We start from the raw sequence: 21,722 nt of genomic DNA on the forward strand, positions 1-21,722 counted from the left end.
TTCATGAGCAGCAGAACTGGCACCAAGACAGAACTCGCGTTCCCCTTCCCGATAAACAACAACATATGTCATCGGAATTGGTCCAGTTAGAAGGAAAACGCAAATTTACGGGAATCCGGTGTTGGGCACATGAAATCACGATGCTGCCAGCATCATGTACAAGCTCACCTCCTACTGCCGGACCGCGCCGAAGGGTCTGTACTGATTCAGGGTTCGCAGAAACGACAGCTAGAAGATGAAAATCACACCACAACGCACTACAAGAGTCAAGCCTGCTAGCTGCAGGTCCTGTAGGTCAACGGGGGGTTTCGTACAGCAGGTCAACAGAAGCTTAGCTCTGTGTGTCACTGGCCATGCAAGGCTTCGGCGGTTGAAAGCCGGAATGCAGTTTCGGGAGTCTGCCCAGTTCGCTGCACACTCATTGTCACGCTGGGCTGCTGGGGGCTGTCAGGTGAGCTGCCTTGAAGTGCAGATGGGCTCGGGTGGGGCCGCCCCCCCTCTCCGTTTACAGTAAACGGACCCCTTTTTGCAGGAGGTGAGAGCATCAGCTTTCACCCCGTTATCCTCGTTGAAAGCCCATTATTTCAGAAACATTTAAATACACATCCTGGAGGATAGCTTTTGAAGTAGTGGCAATACACCCTTTTCTTAAAGGCTAAACCCGTGACCTATTTAAAGAATGTTGCTTTCGTTTACCCTCAAGACAAAACTTTCCATCGCATGCTTGTAAAATCCTCTAGAATTTGTATTGATTCTTCAATAGCAGTACAGTGCCCGGTCTCAAGGAAACCAAATATCTTCTTGATAGCAAAACATTTGTTTTGCAGGTTCCAGGGTTTCAGCTTAATCTGTTGTTTAAGCAGAATGCAAAACTAAAACCATTAAAACTGAATTAATAATGGTATTAATGCCGTCAGTACAGCCTCGTATCGACTTTCTTGTTAATTTGTCTGTCAGACCTTTAGCACAAAACATCTTTAAAAACTAAGAATGTCTGGAGAACCGTGTTTCTATCTCACGTTTGCTGACTTTGTGCTCCTTTTACTTTTGAAAGATCAGTGTCTCTCTCCTCCTGGCTGCTGGGACTCACGTGTGCACTGACGATGAATGTGTGAGGCTGTCCCAGGGCAGGAGGAAACCTGACAGTAATTGGGCTCAAAGGATGAAAGCTATGGAAGGGTACAGAGCTGGTTGGAGGATTCCCAGTCCATGGGGCTGTGATGTGCTGGCCTACTCCTGGGGGGCGTGGCGCCACCGTGCCTGAGTGACAGCGCGGTGATGGATGACCACAGCTCTTCGCACCTGTGATGTCAGATCCCACAGAGATAACAGAGAGATATACTGCGCTATCTCAAGCTGACAAAGTGCTCTTCACTCACCCCCTGACCCCAGCAGCCTCCTTCCTAATGCCGGGAAATCTTTCCTTCAATCTTTTCCCCTCTCAGGCGCATTTTCCTTCTGTCTCGCTGAGGGTCACAGGTGTTTCGGGGCCTGTGATCTTTCGAACACGCAGTGTGGGGGTTCTCCTGTACCCCAGTCACCGGCAGGGCAATTCTGCCAGGATATCTGCCAGCAATTAATATGAACTTTGTGGCACGCAGTCTTGAAAATTCACTGCGTGTCTGTAATCTTTGTTACGAACACTAAACAAAACGTTGCCCAAGTACAAAGTTATTTCTGGTAACAGTGTGACATCTGTCCCCTTCCATAACTTCCACGCCACTGAAGACAAACGCTGAGGTGTTTGTTCCCACTGTGTTTGCCTTCATATCACTGGAGATTTTACAATCGAGTGCTGGGTGCCGTGCGTTTGTATAAAATACATCCTGCACATGGAGCGTGGCAAATCCAGTTATTCCACTCATGTTGTCCGGTTCGGATACAACAGTCAGGTGGACTGAATCTTTGCTATCAGGTCCTTCAGAGAGCAAATATGGTTATTATCCAGATCTAATAATAATTAACTAAGTGGCAGTACACAACAGCTCTCTGTCTTCCAAAGCTTGACGATCACAAGCAGAAGAGACAAAGACGAACATGCAACTGCAGAGAATATATAGTACCTCTGTTTACCTGTTACCTGTCCTGTCCAGGTAACAGCGATTGTCCAGCGAGAACAATCAAAAGGAAGCAGCCATCAGTCTGTTGAGCTTTAGGGTGTAAATATTCCTAAAGCACCACTGATGATATAATATATAGTCTACAGTTATGGCTCTTACAGATATCCATAACACCGAGGTACAGCCATGGCCTTTACAGGGTTTCTTGGGCTGTTTTACTGTAGAACGCAAGTTCAGCTGCTCTCAAAATGATGGGTTTTCATTCCAGACAACAACAAAATAAATGAAGACTGAACTATCATAAATGTCTCGGTGGCTTCAGAAATGAATTGAGCTTGGAGCCACGTTTCTTCCTCTTGGCTGAAACGGAGTTACACATAAAACCAAAATCAAAATAGCACCTTTCAGACCTTCCTAATTCTCACAGGAAAACCAGCCTGAGCGTGATGTCACCCGCCCTCTCATGATTTATTTGGGGTCACGGACAGACTTTGGAAGACCCCAGAACCACCCCCCAGCACCCAGTGGAGTAATTCAATAGGACAGTCTACCTGCTAAAACAGCCACTAAAGGAAGGTGTTTCTAAAAGGAATTGGGAAATTCAGACTCAGAGAAGCTTGGAAACAGAACCACCCCCCTCACTGGTTCACCCACTTGCAGAATGGGGTGTGTGTGTAAGGGTGGGGGGTAGCAGGTGGTACCCAGAGTGTCAGCCTTCTCCTTTCACCATGGGAGAGGAATCACAGGCCCTAGCTGTGTTATTGCAGAGACCAGCCCTGCAGCACCTTCCAAGCTGACAAGGGAAGGGGTTAAAATCAGGCAGCAATTATTAAGACAAATCTGCAGAGGCGCTGTTTGAACTCTCTGTCCAGAAGATAATCACATTTCGCAGGGTTCTGGCTCAGGAACGTGTGAGCTGCCTCTCTGGATTGATAACCTGTCAGACAGGAGAAGGAGCACTGAGCTGCTGCCTCAGGCCTTGGGCACTGTATCTTACTCCCAGACATTTTCTCTCCCTCTCTGCCTCTGTCTCTTCTGTTGTTTCTTACCTCCCTCGTCTTTCTCTCCTCTCCTTTTCATTTCACTCTCTCCTCCTCCCAGGCTGGTCGAAATAAATCAATCTTCGTTCTGCCTCTGCTGAAGACACCCCCTTATCAGGAGCAACAACAACAACACGGGCGCTAATATTATGAGAAACACACAGGGCGTATGAATCACTTCAGAAACGATGCCAAGAATAAGTCTGATTTTTTTTTTAAACAAAGAAAAAAACACCATTTCGGTTCTTCCCCGTGTGTGTGTATGCATGCGTGAAATCATCATTCGATGTTCCTGTTATTATCTGCTTTCCTTGCACCTTCTGAGATGCAATTGACTTCGGGTGTGTGTGCACGCGTGTGTGTGTGCGTGTGTGAGCGCGAGTGTGTAGTCCTGCCTACAGTGTGTAGAGATGAAAGAATATTCCCATGACCCTCTGAGGCTCGAACCTGTGTGCTGCACTCTGACAGGACTGCCCCAGTACAGACAAGCCTGCCATGTTATGCAATTTGGATGATAAGAGCATTTTTAATAAAGTACTGCCCCTTGAAAGCACTGCGACAGCAAGCTCAAAACTTGCATTACACCCAAGAGATTGTATTTGCGATCACGGGACTAAAGTGAATGATTAATCACATAAATTAGATAAAAGACCAGAACAAATATTTTATTTATGTTAAACTCCATGCATACATTTGATCACATTAGAACAAAAAACGTACTTTGTGTTCATCCCAGTGATTTCAAGTGACCTCACATTTTAGGACACTTTCACCTTAAGTAAATTTCCAAAAGTAAAAGTCTGTATTTTGTTGCATATTCCTTTGAGGCAATAACTGCGGGAATTCTGAAACTTGAGCTCACCCAATTCTTTGTGAAATTGCTTTGTGTTTGTGCCTGTTCTTAGGGTGTTCTGCCTACAATGACTTCTTCAGCAAGTAAAACTCTGCACGATTGCATTTAAACCGGAGACTGGCTTGGCCAGTCGAAGATTCTCAGTATTTTTCCTCTTTGTGAACACTTAGTTTGCTTTGGCCGTAGGTTTCAGGTCATGTCGCGCTGCATGAAATTTAATAAATATGTAAGCAAATACATTCTGCTGCTGCCATTATTAGTTACATCACCAATAGAGACGAGGGAGCCGGTTCCAGAGATGTTAAAACAAGCATCAGATTCTTAGTCCTGCACTGTTAAGACATCAACTTTTAATATAATCCTTCCTTTTCCTGTTCCAGACAGACAGCACGCATTTGTATTCCAGAACAGAAAAGAAGAGGTTTTGACTGAGGTAAAAATATACTGAGATATATCTGTGGAATAAATGTGCTCCTTACATCTATACTGTTACTTTCATCGGATTTCTCATGTGTAGGACTTACAGCCATGTTATATTGTACAGCAGTGGTTTGAACAGCTGTCTGTGAGACCCTTTTTTGCCTTTGAAAATGCTGTGTGGATGGACTCTGTACTCATAAACAGGAGAGGTACACACAGCAGACAAAGACGGTGCAGTGCACGTCGCTCTTATTGTCTCTCTGCCATTTGCACGCTGCAACCAAACACCAGGAGTGGCCCTGAGAGGAGAACAAAGCGCAGGCCGCTGTCATCATGAAAAGCCCGGAAAGCAACTCCAGCTCTGGGTGACGACGTTGCAGCAACATTTAGTCTGCGGAGAATGATGCAACAATTTCATAGCCAGTCACAGTGGGCATCATCTTACCCGTCATTTACTCCCCTGATTAATGATTTATTTCTCGATATCACAAACTAAAAAAAGAAGACTATCAACAAAACCAATCATATTGGCAGCGAATCTTTGCACTCATACAATTGCACAGAACACATTCATCCTCAGGCCGTTTTTACTTGCCCTGCATTGTTAGAGGGAAGTGATTAGCTGACGTTCAGGAGGGACAACAGTGACAAGTCAATCACAGCCAGCTGTTCCTAATCCCCATCATATATGATGTCGTAGACAAGCGCCTCCCCTCGAATGGGTCTCAGCCCATCTCCACCCTGCAGCTGCCCCCTTGGGCTCCCTCCACTCTGAATGGCTTTCGAAGCTACTCGTCCCGCGGCCAGGAGGTCTGCCCATTTACACAGAGGGTTCAGCCAAAGCTGCCTCCCCAAGCGCTCCTAACATTCCCACTGCATGCGGTTCCCTAGTGAGCTCGTGCTCGCATGCAAGCATATTCACCAGCGCTAGGGCACGTCGCAAGCCAGTTATGGCACAACCAGGACCAAAGAGCAGTGATACCAAAATCAACTTCTTTGGTAATCCCACAAATGAACCTCAAGCCAGTTTTGACCTGAATGGACCTCATCAGTCCAGTCCCCCAGGCCAAGGCCTGTATACTACAGAACCCTGATTTGCTTGCAGGAGGTCTCCTTTGTGGCCATTAAGCTATTCAGTCCAGCGATGGCCCTGTAGCATCTTGCACTGCAGGTCACCACCCTGTGTTTCTCAGAGGCCAGGGCTCGGTCAGTCTGTGTTGGGAGGCCTGAAGGGAAACCAGGGTGTGGTTGTACGTGATGCTGGTGGACCAGTAGGTGGCCCTATTCCCTTCTAACCTGAATTTTTGGACCACGGACCCAGTGTCCAGGGACACCGTGTGGTAGGAGGCACTACAGATGTTAGATTGAGGCCCTGCCTCCTTGTGGTCGGAGTAGGGGTGTTAAACCCTGAGACCTGTGAGTGGGGCCTCCCAAAATGTCTCCCTTATCTAGTTTAGAGAAGCGACTTCTCGGTCCTCCTGTGCTGTTGCGTGGGCGTTGTTGAATTAATTGGGGACTGCTCCTATATGTAAAGCCATTTTGAGATCCTTTGGGATGTGCTATAGACATGCAGAAAATTGATTTTTTTTTTTTTACCGCTTTTGCAATTAACTAATCAATCGCCACTCTGATCTGTCCTCTCAGGTGATGATGATGTCACAGGCTTAATGGCCTAATATCATTTTCTTGTAGTATTCCTCTGGACATGCTACATTGTTTCACTGTTGTGGGACATTGAATGGCCTCTACCTTTATTACAGAGTGTGTCTCATACGTAGCGCAGATCATAAAAGGACTGACAGCACATCGTGGATGGTATGTCCGCTGTTTTGGAATATTTCCACATGTAGATAAATGACACACATGAAAAGGGCTTGTATGTTTGTTTTCTCTGAGAATTCCAAAGGCCTCATTAATCTCCATTCTCATAATTGGCCTATAGCTCCTCAGTGTTGCCTTTCTTATGTTCGAGCAAGAGGATTTTAGAGACCAAATGGCCTTGAATGAAAGTGGGTATTTAATTTGATGAGCTCTAACACGCATGCAGATTCGCTCTCAGGCTTGCATCCAGCACAAGTGGGTCATTCGGAGCGTGTGTAATAAACAGCTGTCATGACCTCTGACCTCCCAGCTCCCTCGTGTCTAATCAATGGTAGCCATCTCAGGGAACGCGTGGAAAAGCTCTTCTTTCTGCCATTGCCTCGTTTATGGTACAAATCAGCAGAAAGGCATTATCCTCCCTTGATTGGGCAAATGTCTCTTGGTACAGCTAAATACGCCACTCTTTTTGGGCCAGGGAAAAGACTTTTAAAGTAGTCTGACCCGTGTCAAAGCTCAACGACAACAATTAGGGAAAACAAGGACTTCTGCAATGCTGCTAGATGCCCCTTCATTTCTGCTGCTGTGAAACCCTTTGCTTTCACTGCAGAATCTGCCAGTTCCTCGATGACTGCAGTGAGGCACTCTGACTGAGGCTGCAAAAATTCCCCTCCTAACGGAAGATGATGCAGCAGGCATTGAAGAAAGGATTATTAAAGAAGTCTGTAAGGAATTCACTTAATTAAGTTTAATTTTTAATACTTTACAAACAGTACAACCTGAGATCCAGTTGAACATAGTTTTGTCATCACCCTGTAATAACATTTGGAACGAAATGTACAAAAAAATCTCTTTATGGTCCAAATCTGGAAGAACTGCTGTCTTGTTATTTGAACAAGCCGTGTGAGGTTACTCTGCAAGTGCATTGTATGTCTACTGCTCTAGGAAAAAAAGTTCTAACTTTTTAAACTTCTTTTTTTAAATATATATGTATATATTTTTCCAACAGGTAGGCTTTGTATCACAGAAATGGTGCAAAAATAATTAAGCTTTACGGATCCTAGGAAAAAAGTGTTAGGTTTTTCAGAGTTTATTTATAATACCAACAGACTTTGGTAATTTAGCAAATATCAGCATTAAAAATGCATTCTTAACAAGGTCTTGTTGAGCTCAAAACAAATAAATAGTACAACATTGCTGATTTACAGCCTAGTTAAAAAATCAAAACCAAAATACTAGCTTTAATTTCAGAATTAAATGACATACAAGTAAAAGATAACATGTTTCACTACTTTACATTGGGAAATTCTTCTTTTTAAATAAAGCTTTTCAGTTTTTGAAGTACCTTCAGGCACACGTTGTAGATAAATAAATAGGAGGGCTTCCATCTTCACATGCACAACTCGTTTGTTTTGGACAAGTTGCCCCTTATATACACTCAGTCATTGCTGTGTTACCTCCAGACCCCATATCTCTTTTACTCAAAACCATACACTGTAAGGGCTACAAATGAACAAGATGACCTACGTGTGTGTGCACTGAACATTGTGTGAAGCAAAACAAAAGAAACAATCGTGAAAGTCCAGACATCACATTTACATCTCAAAGTCTCACAAGGTTTTTTTCCTTTTTTTTCTAGTTAAATGTTCACAAGTTAATGGTGGGAGTCATGCTATTAGGGAAACGTGTCCAATTCCCAGCCTTCAGATGCAGTACTTGGTCAAATGACATGTTTAAAACTCGATTTATGTATATTATGTTAACAAGTTGGGGGGGGGGGTATTTTCATAAAGTCATGTACAAATATCCTACAGATATTAGGCCTATAAAACAGTTGTTTTTTTTCTCTGAAAGCTGCTTAAGTCTTGACATCTCCACGTCTTTGCTGTCGAGAAGAAACAGAGACGTCCATTTTTCTCCACGCAATTCGCCGTCTTTTCTCAGCGTTTTGGCAAAGAGCCGGGGAGGAGAGAAACAGTAAAACCGTTCACTGTTGGCTGTTTCTGTGTGCGCGCATCGGCCGTTGTTTTGTTTTGTGTTTTTTTTTTTGATTTTACGTTTTCTCGACCTCGAGAAACCGCAGGGTTGTGTTCACAGCTGTACTGGAGGGGCGAAGATGGCGCCTGTCTCGTCGTCCGCGGCCCCGCCTTTCACGAGGCGAAGTACGAGCTCTGCATGGAGTAGAGCCGGTCGATGGGGTTTCCCACCCGGGCCTGCAGGGAGCCGACCTCCGAGGAGGGCAGGAAGCAGTCGCTGAGGCTAGTTAGGGACGTGTCGCTGTCTATGTCGTGGAAAATGGAGTCGTTTCCTGTGACAGTAAAATGAGTGGGAAGAAAAAAAAACTATTTCAGTGACGGAGGAAGGCGACGGCAAAAAATAAATAAATAAAATCGCCGCTCCTATCGAAGGAACGGTCTGATGAAACTGAGATTTCGTCGCTGAAGGGAGCAATTACACCCCACCCCCCACACACACCTTCAGTTTTAAGCTCCTAATCAAACTTCCGGCGCTTTTATAGTTCTCGTTGGAAACGGGGGGGGGGGGGAATAAATCCTTTTCATAGAATAAAACAGAACTTTTTTTGTGTGTGCTAATGAAAAACAACGTCCGAAAAACATTGATTGTTTCTGACGGTACAATTCACGACAGCGCCTCCTGCGAGTGTCTCTATACGGACTCAAGTGGGTTTAACGTTCTAAATTTTAGAAAAGCACCAACATATGAAATAAAATCTCACTAAGCAAGCCTCCCATGAGCAGCATATGGGTCTTCAGGTGTCTTAGACTCCGGTGAGATAGGAGAGGAAATGCGAAACAATGCCCAGAGGTTCCCAGAAAGCAGTTAATTGCCATTGTTTGCCTCTTAAAAACTTTAATTTCGGAATTTTCTTGCGGGAGAGATGGTTGTTTTATTAGGTGCTTCAGGTCTAAATGACACCCTTACATCAGTACGGGGGACAGTTTGATGGCGCATTCATTTTTAATGAGTTGACAATGTTATTTGTTACTCTTTGCAGACCATAAAATTAGAAAAAAATCAGAGATGTGATAAGGGATTTGGGTTTTACAACAGGAAAAAAAACAGCTTTTATAAATTAAAGGAGACAGTGGTAATGCTGTTGACTGAGCTGGGAAACAAAGCGTTTGCAGAATTGACAAATACAGCTTCACTGTTCTTGGTTTTGGGAAAAAAAAACACCTTCAGTTCTACCTTAGGCAAAGCATTTATAACAGGATTAGACTCACAAATTGCCTGCCTTGATTTACTGGAAAAGCTTGTGCTGCTAAATTATTAACAGTTTTGAGGTCTCCTGCAAAATAACCTGTATCTAAAGACCTGGTCCCCAAATGTTATCTTCAGGCATCAGTGTGAATTATAAGGTATTTTAGCTGAAATAAGATTTCTTACCTCTGAGTGGCTCTGTAAATAACACAGCCCGAATATATCATTTTATAGTAATGATTATAATAAATATAACAATAATAATAATAATAATAATAATCAATGGCACACATTTTAACAGTATCCTTGGTGCAATCTGACCTGGGTTTATTGGGTATCTTTTGTATTTCAAAGAATGTATTACAGTTTCAGATCCCACATGAAACGCTTCGTCACAATACAGGATCAAAACGAGTGACTCCATTTTAGGCAGGGCTTCATGCAGCCGAGGAATCCAACAGCCCTACGGCTGCGAAGCTGCTCTTCATTCACGGAGACAGCCGAGGGTCGGCCGTCAGCTGCAGTAAATTTGCTCGGCTCCTACCTTTTAAATACTGAGCCTTATCAAAGGGAATACGAGTATTGGGGCTGACCAGTTTCCCTCTGCCTCAGTTCTCGCCTTGCACCTCTGTGGTGCCGCAGTCTTACCCGAGTGCGGTGGAGACCGGGAGCCGCCCGGCAGTCCGGGAGAGGCCGAGCGGGAAGCTCGGGACATGCCGGTTAGATTGAAGGCACAGTTCGGAGACTCGGACAACGGGCCGCCTGCTCGTTAGCCGTTAGGGAGGGGAGGGGAGGGGGCGGGGGCTACGCCGTCGAGGCCGTGACCACAGTCCGACCGCCGCCGCCGCTCGCGGGCGTGGGGGTGTTCCCGGAGGGGGGGGTGCTCACCGTACGGATTCATGTGGTCCCCGGGCATCTGCGGAGGGGTGAGGCCCTGCTGGAAGGGGTCCGTGCTGTAGCCGTTCTGGTCCATGGCCACGAGCTGCTGCTGGGGTGGGGCCAGGGGCGCGTACGAGCTCATCATCCCCTCCATCCGATTGGACATCACCTCTGCAACGGCAGCCGGGGGGGGGGACGTCAGCCGGGGGGCACAGGGGGCCGCCACAGCCACGTCCCGGAGCCGAGCGGCCTGGCCGGCGAGCCCCTGCTCACGGCTCATTATAACCTTCTTATCATTCAGATTAAGTCTTATCTGCTTTAAGGTAATGACAGCATTAGCGGCATCCCACATCCAAGATAAATTCATTATCTGGACGCGGCCTCATTTCCTGCCGTGTTTTCCCAGTGGTGGTATAAAGTGCAACAGGGCCACTGTGCAGATAACGTTTATGGCACGAATGAAGAGTTCGGCACACTGCGGTTTTATTGCACCGGTTGCCGATACTGCACTTTTAACTGCCGCGCGAAATGCGAGGGCCTCGGGCCGATGATGCAGGCGGCTAAAATAAACGTTGGCAAAAGAACCTGGAAAGTGATATCAAGAGGAGCGGCAGCAGACTAATCGTGCGCGTGACTCATCCAGAGCCCACTCGGCCCCTCGGTGATCCCACTCTGGGCTGAAGCCCCAGCGGAGGCTCACACTTGCGTTAATAAAGCTGTGATTGAAGTGCCGATCGGCAGGCTCTAGGCTGACAGACAGTATTCCTTATTGCCGGGGACAGGGCGGTCCTGACAGGGCGTCTCAGACAGCTCGAGGGAAGTGTCACCTCCGAGCGCAGGCCGACCCCCCCCCCACGAGCGCGACCCCGCAACCTGTCACTCTAGCCCTGCCTCACTCCCCGGCTCCCCTCGGCCCGGAGCGCCCGGAATCTGCTCCACGGAATGCGAGGGAGAGGAGGGACCTGGGGTGGAGGAGGCCATGAGCCAGCCCGCAGCGCACGCGGAGACACAGGCACCCCCCAGGCAGCGGGCACATCTCCACTCACATGCCACGGTCTGGCTGGTAGTGCCCCCCAGCCCGACGCCTGCTATACCCTCACCTCCTACAGTCAGAAAAGAGACGCACTGAGCAGTGAGAGCAGCTCTGAAGAACCGCGCTCCTGTGACGCTCAGGCTCAGTTTGAACGAAGGCCGAGCCGGAGCTGGGTCACAGGCGGGGGCAGTGCTCACGACGTGCCTCCCCCGGCTCCTGAACCCGAGTCCCCCTGCCGTCCGGCGCCCCAGGGTTACCTTGGCCCAGCCTCTGCGAGTTCTGCTGCTCCTGCTGCTGCTGCTGTCTCCGCGCCAGCTTCTTCATCTGGAAGAAAGAGAGGTTTGCGAGTAGAAAACAATCCGGGATCAAGTGCAAACACAAGGCCACAGCCTCCCTACGTTTAACAAGATCTCTGTTTTCCACTCTCCCCCCCCCACCAGCCAGAAAAGACACTCAATCCTGCTACAACTCGGAACTCAAATTCTTCTGAAGATACCATCGGAACAGGAGGTGGACGCAGCCGTTAGCTCAGCTCTCCAGGAGAAGTGTACGTAAGGCTGTTCTGTGCCACGCTGCAGGAAACGAGGCGGGCGGTCTCTCCGCTCACCTTTGCTCTCTGGTTCTGGAACCACACCTGGACCACTCGAACACTGAGACCCGTTTCTGCAGCCAGGGTTTCTCGGACCTGTTCAGGAGAACATTTTTCGACATCGTTAACTGGGCGGTAAGGGGAACCGAACGCATGGGCAGAGTAAATCCAGACGCTTCGAAAACGAGCCAGTTGAACACGGAAGTGCAGACAGGCGGCCCCACAGCCCTGATAGCCCTACTCCAGGAAACCCACAGCCCTGAGCTCTGCGCCGTTAGTCACTGGAAATGCTGTGGGCCCCAGAGAGCACCCATCACCCCCTCCGTCTGCAGCCAAAGACCCACAACCCACTTCAAAGCACCCGCCTGACGTCATGGAGGAATTAAAAATAGTTTGTTTTTTTTACGAGGATTACACTGTGCTCCTCGTGACCGTTCCCACTCCAGGCGTGTGGAATTTTACTGTCCCGCAGTAACGTCTCCACGGCGGGACGTCCTGGGGAGCCCCAGCAGCACAGGGCGAGCCTGCCCTCGAGGGAGACCAGGGAAGGGGTCACAGGCCCCTCACTGGGACATCCGCACCCCAGAACCCAGGCATGCGCCCCTCTTGGCAGAGTGTGGTTACCCCAGCCGGACGGGGGACTGGATGGGGGACTGGCAGGGCCCCGAATTCCTCACCTTCCGGCAGGGCTTGGACGACACCTCGAACGAGGCCTTGAAGGCCCGGCGCTGCTGCGTGGTCAGGATCGTCCGGGGCCGCTTCGGCCTGCGCGGGTCCTTGGCGTCGTCGCCGCCCTTGCCCGCGGACCCGGGCCCTTTGCTCGGCTTCACGTCCACGTCCTCGTCGTCGCTCTTCGCTGCAGGGAGAGCGGGGGCGTGTCGTTACAGAAGTGCACGGGGAAACGGGCGGGAAGCCATACATCCTGATGATATAGTGTGAGACCCCCAGACCCTGCACCCCGTGACAGCGCATTTGTCAGAGAAGACGTCCCGGCATGTGGTTTTAATCGGTGGGTGTCCATTTTTCAACGGGGCGGGCAGGGCGCGCCGCGCTCCTGTCGTGAACGCCTGAGCGTCGCGCTGCCCGGGTCTGCGAGTGGGCTGCGCGGTTTCTGAAGCTGGTTCTCATTACGGGACAGATCTGTCACTGACAGCCGATCGCGCTTCAACAAGAATCGTCTCCGCGCTCGCTCGGGCGGCGGGGGCGAGTGAAATGGGCCGACTGTGAAGATTTGAGCCTGGTGCAGCGTCGCTGCCGTGCCCTGCGCTCAGACTGCTCCAGCTGAACACGTGGGGGGCAAATGTAATCATCCGAAAGCTCAGAAACCCCGCAAATCTGCACAGCAGAGCACTGCAGGCTCCAAAACAGACATGCAAAGAAAAAGCACACCGCTAAGTTCAAGATAAAAACTGACAGGTCTTGGAATTAATGACAACAATCGGCACATCTTCCTGCTTGTAACCCGTGTTAGGTGCACTGATAACAGCGGGTTTGACATGGATGCACCTCAGCTCACGTTACAGGCAGGCGAACTCGCACACCACCCTGTCGCTGGCCGTGAAGGAGGGGAAGGGATTTTCAGACTCTTAACCGCTGGGAGCTGACAAGCCTGAGAACGTTCCCAATGTTTTTGTTTTATTAAGAAGATCTTGCTGCGCGATCATCTTTCAGTCTAATAAGCACCTTTTTATAATGATCAAAGAGCATCTCTGTGACTTAAATAACACCCCACCACCGTTACCTTTTTAATGCGCCATCGCAGCTAAACGGTTTACTGAGCTTAATAATTATTACGACCCTGCTGAGAGTTCCTTTTATTTACCTGTGGACGAAAATTTCATTACGTAAGAAAGAGCTAACAATTTGCTAAACGTAATAATAATAAAGTCATAATTGTGCACAGTGAAAACAATAAGCAAAAAAGGGAAATAACCTCTCCCCAGAGCATTAATTACACCGTCTTTAATGGAGAGCCTCCCCCTCCATTTGCGCGTCAGAAGTGTGCCCGCATGTCGCTCAGAATAACATCCAAGAACATTAAAATACTTCTAAACAACACAGAAGGTTTTGGATCTCTTACATGCGGCTTTTTGGAATCTCTTCAACTCTGAGAACTGCTAATAGAGAAATATTTACACTTGTAAACATTAACCAACTGGTTTTGCAAGTCACAAAATAGACCTAAAGGCGACATCTAAGATCCGAATTGAGCCTCGTCATTCTCACGTTTAAAAAGACCTGAAATAATATTTTATATATCGAAATAAAGTGATTTGGTTATTGTAATCGGGATTTTAAAAATATAATCTTAAATTTAAGCAATCTTTGCAGGTCTTTCTGAGTTGTAAAAGTGGACATTTTTCCCGCTTTGCCTGAGTATTTAGAAGTCTGAGCGCGACCTGGGGGTGTGTGAATGTTGTCTGTTCCTGATATGCGCGCACAAACAACCCAGTTCACTGTTTTCTAACGCTCTCGGTTGTTTTGGGGGGGATTCCTGGGTTACCTCTAGTTCATCTACGCTACACCCATTTATTTGACAACAACAACAAACAAAAAAAACCTCAGCTTTCGTTGTAATAATGAAAGTGGGGGAATAAAACTAAAATCCACAAAAGCCATCACGGGCGTGCAGTGCACAGATGCATTTGACAAATTTCCCGATATTTGTCTCTTGTGAAAACTGGAACCAGATGCGGTCGAGCACAGGGGCTTGGCTACATGCCACGTTAAGTTAAAAAAAAAACTCCCGAGACGCAGACAGCACTCCAAGCTGCGTTTTACACTGTGGGGAACTACCAGAAATCACTGAGCTCCAGCAGCTCTTCTCTTCCTCTCCCAGGAAAAGCTCTCCGGCTTTTCAGCCATGCAATGCGGTTTTTCTGCGTCGAGCTTCGACTTCCCTGCTTCCTCGGCCTGTAAAGATCTCAGTGCTGGCTGGCGCCCTTCACGCCACCAGCTGCTGCCTCTCGAGTGGTGAACCGCGCACCGGGGAGCGAGAAAGAAAATACAGACAGGACCCGGGCCCGCGCGCCGCGCCCCCGTGAGGGCGCCCGCCCGCCTGGCGCGCCCCCGCGGCCCGCTCGGCCTCACCTGAGTCGGAGTCGTCGGGGCTGACCGAGCTCAGGAGGTCCTTCTCCTTCTCGTAGTCGCTCTTGCACAGCAGCTGCCCTTCCTTCAGCACGAACTCGTCGCCCCTGCGCAGCTGGCGGTCGCAGACGCAGCAGCAGAAGCAGTTGAGGTGGTAGACGGACTCCAGGGCGCGCATCACGAACTCCGTGGGGGCGATCTTCTCCATGCAGCCGCTGCACTTGGCGGCGAACAGCCTGTTCAAACACACACAGAGGCAGGACAGGCCTGAGGCGCGGGTCCTGGGGGCGGGTGGGCCGCACTGTCCCGGGTGCCACTGCGCTCTGGCGCCTGTGAGCTCTTGACCGCTAGCAAACCGCCCGGGTCTACAAAACGGGCACAGGTATGAGCCACTTTGGGATAAAAGTCTCAGCCAAATGAATTAATAAGAGCCACGTTTGGCTCGAGGTGAGCCCCATCTCATCATTGGTGCTCCTGACAGGGCTGTATTTCAGAAGAAGAAGCCACCGGCAGCTCGCAAGGTGCTCACCCCCTCGTCAGGGCGCACTGTGCTAGCGAAATGGAAAACATTTCATTCTCTAACGCTGGCAGGTTTCGGGTTCTCGATAGGTGACATTCAATTCAATTCTGTTCTCTCCTTGTCTCGGGCACTTCTCTGCGTGTCGCGTTTGAGCGGCTCCTGGGCTACAGCAGAGCCCTCAGTGCAGGATTCCTGGCTGCTTCAGTTAAGCAAATTAGGCTTGTCCATCAAAGCTTGTTTTGATAGAGAGGGTTTGAGGATTTTTCATCTCGGCTGATTCTGTGGGAAGGCTCTGAGCCTCACCTTTTGACAGCAGTTCATCTGTAAAACTGCGACAGATAACCCGACAACGGTTCAGTAGAGCTCAATTGTCAGGAGCCTCTGGTACAGAGGCGAGGGCTTTTTTCTGAGAACAGCCTTTTAAGACGCTGTTAAGTGATCTGCGATGGTCGATTTGCATTTTAACAAAAACACCATGATGGGTGGCAAAAATCCTAAAATATAACATTTTCTTCTCCAAGGCAATTAGTATCCTATTATCACGATCACAGGGAACGTTTTCTCCCGTCTCGTCTTTTTTTTATTTGACGCCTGAAAAAATGAAAACAGAGCGGCTGAAGTCAGACCTGCTTAAAATGTGAAAACAAATTACGCAGAGCCTGCAGAGCAGGTTACGATTTAAGAGTAACCCAGAGACGGCAGAAAATGAAAAGAAAATGCCCAGAAGACAACTGCCTGTACTGGGTCTCTTCGCACTACGATGACAACAGCGCTCGCAATAAAAGTCGTATTTCAAGAGAGACGCACCTGGGGTTATCGTCACCCTTAAAACTAAATTATGCGTTCCACACTACTACTGGCAGTCGGGCTTGTAAAAGGACTTTAAGGACTGTTTAAATTTTTATACAAAATCACTGGCTCTCGGAGGCCAACACATTTCACGGAAATCGCAAACTGTTAATGAGCCTCCCCCCACACACACAAAAACACACACGTTATGCGTTGTTGTTGTTGTTGTTGTTGTTGTTGTTGTTGTTTTTCTAATTGTCACTGTAAAACAATGAGCGAGATAAATCAGTCTTCGGAGTTAAAAAAAAAAGTCCACCGTCACGGTAGCCAACCCTCTCTGCCTTCGGTCCAAGTCTGTATTTTCCCACACAAGTAATCTGGGAGACCAGACGAGACACAGACTTTCCAGCGGTTCCAACAGCCTGGCGAAGACAGGGGCGTCATCGCCAGAGGAAGCGCTTATAAAGGTTTTATGTGTTAGGATCTCCCAGTGAAGTCGGGCTCTCCTGTCAAAGCCTTACGAACACAACCACCGATACACGACCCTGCTAAGGGTCCATACGGCCATCTGCTGTTTCAGATGCACAGCTGAGTTACTGTCTACGGCCCAGCTCTCTTGCGAAGGCTTCAGACCTCGTCGGTCTGGGCGAATCGCAGCCCGCTGTTCGCACTGGCAAGACATCGGCTCGTCTGCCGCACCGCTGTCCCCCATCTCCCTCGCCAACGCAGGCAAACATATTCTAATCGTTGTAATTATAAGCCGTTAATTACGAGCTGAGAAATCTGGACGCTCAAGAAAGCCGTGCGAGGGGGAAAAAAAAACGGTTTCCGCGCATTAACTGTGGTGGAAGAGGCTCTGTTAATCGCTAACCGCACTTCTGCATTTCCAGCGAGGCGAAGGGTCCGACAGCAGAGCTTGTGGACACGCGCGATCCGGTCCAGTCAACAAGCAGAACGGGAAAAAAAGATGCAAAAGATCAACAAACACTGACATTTCGCACTGCAAAAACTGAAACGGATGATTTCAGGTTTTTGTTTCTTATTGCGGAATGAATGTCCACAGCCGGACATTAAGGCCCCTCCAGAGCAGGGTGTCGGCGAAAGCGGTGTTTTAATTCTGCTCAACTAAACGTATAAACCCCTCATTTGCTCAAGAGTCTCTCAGTAATGCTAGGAGTATGAATGTCGCGAGTTATGGGGAATTCGACGTCGTGTAAAAACACCACAATTCTTTCGTTTCTACCCACACACACTGCGGGAGGCGGAGGGGTGAGGCTGGGAATTAAACCTCATTGACCCGCAGAGCTGCGGAGGGAGAACTTTTTAGGGTTCTAGGCCCTGCTGGGGCCCAAACCCCACGGGTTTAATCCTAGCTGCCAGGAATACAATCTCTTTCCGTGGGTTTACAGCTACGAGCCCCGAAGGGCCGCCGAGTGGAGGGCGAGCCGTCACCGCTGCACGTGACTGGACACGCCGGTCGAACCGAGCGGAACCGCCGGGTCGCTCTTCCCGGCGGTGCGCAAGAGCGGCTCAAACCCGTTTTTCTATCAGCCGGCCTGTCAACTCGCGGAACTGTGGGAGAAGTCTGATTCGGGTCCCTTGTGACTTTGGGTTTAATGAATAAAGTTATTTAATGGGCTTCCCGTTGTTCTGGAATACATTCCGAACTGCAGTACGAGGGTGGGTCGCCAGTCATCCCTATGGCTGCTTCTTAATTAATTAATTAATATTAATAATAATAATAATAATAATAATAATAATAATAATAATAATAATAATAATAATAATAATTGCTTACACTTATATAGCGCTTTTCTGGACACTCCGCTCAAAGCGCTTAAGGACGATTAAGGACTCGATGAACTGCGCAGAGTGCCTTCGGCCTGTCTCCCGGCCCGTCTCCCGGCCCGCCGTCCCGAGGCCAAAATTCCACAACAGTAAGCAGAACCACAACAAAGCACCGCGAACACCGGCCCGCGGTGACTTTCTTCAAAGCTCGAGGCCCGGGTTTATGGCAATATTTTAAGAGGATTATTATTTTACTATGGGAACACCTAAGGAGTAATCCCTAAGCGCCTGTGGCATGTTTTGCAAACAAGCTTAGTGCCGAACTAAAGAAAGCACCTATTAATTAAGGACCTGTTGTTGGGGGAGATCTAGATATTTCATAATTAATATCCAAAGACGAGACGCGTAGAGAGGATTGGTCATTTTGCGGCCGCTGTGGCGCCGATTCTTGCGGGGCGATCTGGACGAACCCACGAAGAATGTGGACATTCTGAGTGGGGGAACTCGGGGCGGGAACTACTGACAGCGACGGCCGGGTGAAACGACGCGCGGCAGGTGGACAATAAGCGAAACGTTCGCATGTTGCCTGCAAACCGCTTTAATAAAGAACAGGAGGGACCGGGCGGTGCACAGCTGCCGCCTTCAGGGTAGGAGTCGTGCGCGCCGGGCCTGCTCCAATCAGCGGCTGGTACGGCGTTTCCAGTAGGGGGTAGATTGCTGCGTTTCCCAAATAGATCATTGAAATTTATTAATATTACGGACAATATCTCCGAACAGCGAGAACACCGTCCTGTTATTGAAGGAAAACTATGTGGAGCGCCCCGTGGTGCGCACTGTATTACACACAGCAAATGTTGTCCATTAAACCAAGCCCCCCAACTCCTCTTCACAGTAATGACTTGCCGGTTTTAATAGCTCCCCGTGTTCAGGAATATCACCATCAGCGCTTCTCGTAACCGACACCTCTGGAAAGGCAATAATAGCAGAGTGATAACCCCGCCATCACAAAAAAATAAAGGGGAAAAAAAACAGCAAAGCGCATCTCGTTTCCGACTCATTTCCTTCTGATCTGTCGGGCTTTGCCGTTCTTTGCTCTGCGAGCAGTTTAGAGGACTTTCCTGCACGTTTAAACGGTGTGCGAGGCTGGGGTCAGGGAGGGGAAAACTTCTCATTCGTGCCTCGACGACACTCGAAGCATCGCCGTGCGATTTTAATCACCCGGGAGCGCCTCCGAGACAGAACGACCTGCTGCTTAGCAAGCTTTCCGTTTAGACATGGTGACATGTTTCGAGAATGAATGTGATAATCAAGGGGTTTCGGTTCTCCTGTCTGTTTTCGATATTATTCAAGATCTACATTAGCTGCGGTTTGCTTTTGATTCTTCATGACGTTTTCCCCGACAATTTGAGAGATTAAAAAAAAAACATTCAAAAACGTGTTTTAATATGTTTGAGGGAACAAAAACGAGTATCCTCCAGATGTGTTTAACAGAAACACAGCTGATATTTGTGCATAACATTGCATTTAAATAAAGAGAAAAAAAGTCCTTTGAATGATCCTTTTACATTATCCCAACAAGAGATGCTTCACGGAAACCCTGACCTTTGGAAGTACAATAAAAACACGAAGCTTCTGTGGGCTGTTGTACCTCGTGGAGAGGTTGCTATTATCCTAAAGGGAATGACTCTTGCAGGAAAATGTTCCTGAAGTGTGCGACCCCCGCGGTCCCCCTAGGTGACGGGGATCAGAGGGGCTCCGGCGCGCGGCGCTCTGCCCGGCGCGCGGGGGGACCCCCGCCTCACGCGGACAGCCCGGTGATAGACCTGTTACGTCCAGCCCACGCGCAGAAACCAAATGTTGATTTAATGATAGGCACCCGAGTTTAAACACAGGCCGGATAACAGAAAGTCAAGAAAAGGAAAGCTCCCTTTAGCGTGCCCAACGTTTTCTCAGTTTCTCCATTCACCTACATAACTGAGCTCACTGGAATCTTCTCATCCAGATAAAACATTCTTTTTCCCCCCCAAATTCTTTTCTTTCTTTTTTTTTCTTCCTCCGAGCTAATCTTGTAAGCCATTATTTTTCTATTTCCTCTCTCTGTCACTTTGCATTATTTTTGGTGCTATAATTCCTGTTTGTTCCTTCGGGAATCTTCCTGTCCGCCATTGTCTCCAGGCCTAATCCGGACCTCTCCCCGCTCTCGGCTCCTGTTCCCCCTTCTCAGCGGGGATCCGACGGGATGCCCATGCGTGACGCCCCTGCTATGGCAACCCCACCTCCCCAGGACAGCAAAGGCAGTCTCTCGGAGGCCGAGGAAAAGCTTTCACAAGCTGGCAGCAGAAGTAAATCCTTCTCCAAGGAACAAGAGGAATTAGCAGGGAGCAGGAGACTCGGGGTTTAACCCCACCTCTGCCCATTCAAAGGCGCAGTCACTCAGACTCCCGCTGCCGGCCACAATCAAACGGGGGGAAAGAAAGGGCTGGTTAAAGAAGCAAGGCTTGAATGACACAAGAGCGGGATTGTGGAAGGGTCTAATCCCACTTTAATACCTTTCCAAGTTCAGCTCGGGAAGAAAAGCGCTTTAAACCACACCGCGGCGCGCACCGGGACGCGTACCGAGGCAGAAACCCCGCGCTACCTGCGCGCAGGAGTCAGGCTGGCGGCGGACAGGAGCGAAGCGGTCCCGCTGGACGCGCGGTCGCTTCAAAGATACTCCTCACCACCCTGGTGCTTTTATCTCGAGCGTTTGGATATGTAGAGTTCAGACTCGGATACGTGTTTCGGACGCTGCATGGAAAGTAAATATCACATTGATCGTTTTTTTTTTTTTGTAGAGCTCCAGTATCCTTTATGCGTTCGTGTGTTGAATAGATCATGCAGCCGAGTCAGACAGTGATGGGCATGGCGGTCGCTGCTGCCTGGCAACCCAGGGGACCAGGGTCTGCTGCCTGACCGGGCATCCTGCTGCGCGGAGCCTGCATGGTCACCCGTGTCTGTTCGGGGGTCTCCTGGCTGCGAGGGTCTCTACATCGTGAGTGCGCCCGGAAACAGACTGGTATCTGTAGGCACCGGGCTGGCACACGAATGAATGGAGAATATGATCCATCACCAGGTGGCTCAAGTTTGGACACCTAAAGTGAACAAACTTTCCCTCCCTCCAAACTCAAGTTTCTGAGCTGGATCCACATGGAGAACGTGAGCCGAGCCGGAAGAGGACCCTGCTCATTTTCGCTGGTGGCTCTGGGATTCCCAGTTGGGACGTTGTCCACGGACAGGGCGCTCTCCTGCATGGGACAGACCAGGTCCGGTGTGGGGCGGGGGCGTGGTGCCGCCTGATTCTGTCTGTGCCCGGGGGTGGGTTAAGAGGGCACAGGGCTGCTTCGGAGACAACAGAGCAGTGAATCTGCAGCTGGCATGTACCTGTTTGTCTTTGGGATAAAGAGCCCTGCTCTCTTCCCACCTGTACCTACAGATTTACTGATAAGCCGCTCAGATCAGCCGCAGGTCACAGCATCAGTATTTATTCAGAGCTTTCCCAGCAGCTCCGGGAACTAGACCGCCTTTCTGTAGGAATTCAAGATGTACGCAGAGCTAATCCATGCCCACAGCAGTAGGGAGCTCTGG

At 49.0% G+C, this 21,722-nt stretch overlaps 1 protein-coding gene across 4 annotated transcripts in view; it reads right to left on the bottom strand.

Annotated features, from left to right (window-relative positions):
- Positions 1-6,924: 6,924 nt before the first annotated feature.
- LOC148643798 (LIM/homeobox protein LMX-1.2) overlaps positions 6,925-21,722 on the bottom strand; it is a 75,961-nt gene continuing 61,163 nt past the window's right edge. For all 4 annotated transcript variants that reach the window (XM_088614641.1, XM_088614639.1, XM_088614640.1 and 1 more), the window contains 6 exons: positions 15,005-15,237; positions 12,592-12,770; positions 11,933-12,010; positions 11,583-11,649; positions 10,302-10,463; positions 6,925-8,499 (listed from right to left, as the gene is read on the bottom strand). In XM_088614641.1, the coding sequence (XP_088470767.1) occupies positions 8,342-8,499; positions 10,302-10,463; positions 11,583-11,649; positions 11,933-12,010; positions 12,592-12,770; positions 15,005-15,237 (877 nt within the window). In that variant the 3' untranslated portion in view covers positions 6,925-8,341. The remainder of the gene's footprint in view (positions 8,500-10,301; positions 10,464-11,582; positions 11,650-11,932; positions 12,011-12,591; positions 12,771-15,004; positions 15,238-21,722) is intronic.

The sequence above is a fragment of the Lepisosteus platostomus genome, chromosome 21, assembly GCF_059453375.1.
Source record: "Lepisosteus platostomus isolate fLepPlt1 chromosome 21, fLepPlt1.hap1, whole genome shotgun sequence".
In the NCBI taxonomy this organism is placed as follows: domain Eukaryota; kingdom Metazoa; phylum Chordata; class Actinopteri; order Semionotiformes; family Lepisosteidae; genus Lepisosteus; species Lepisosteus platostomus.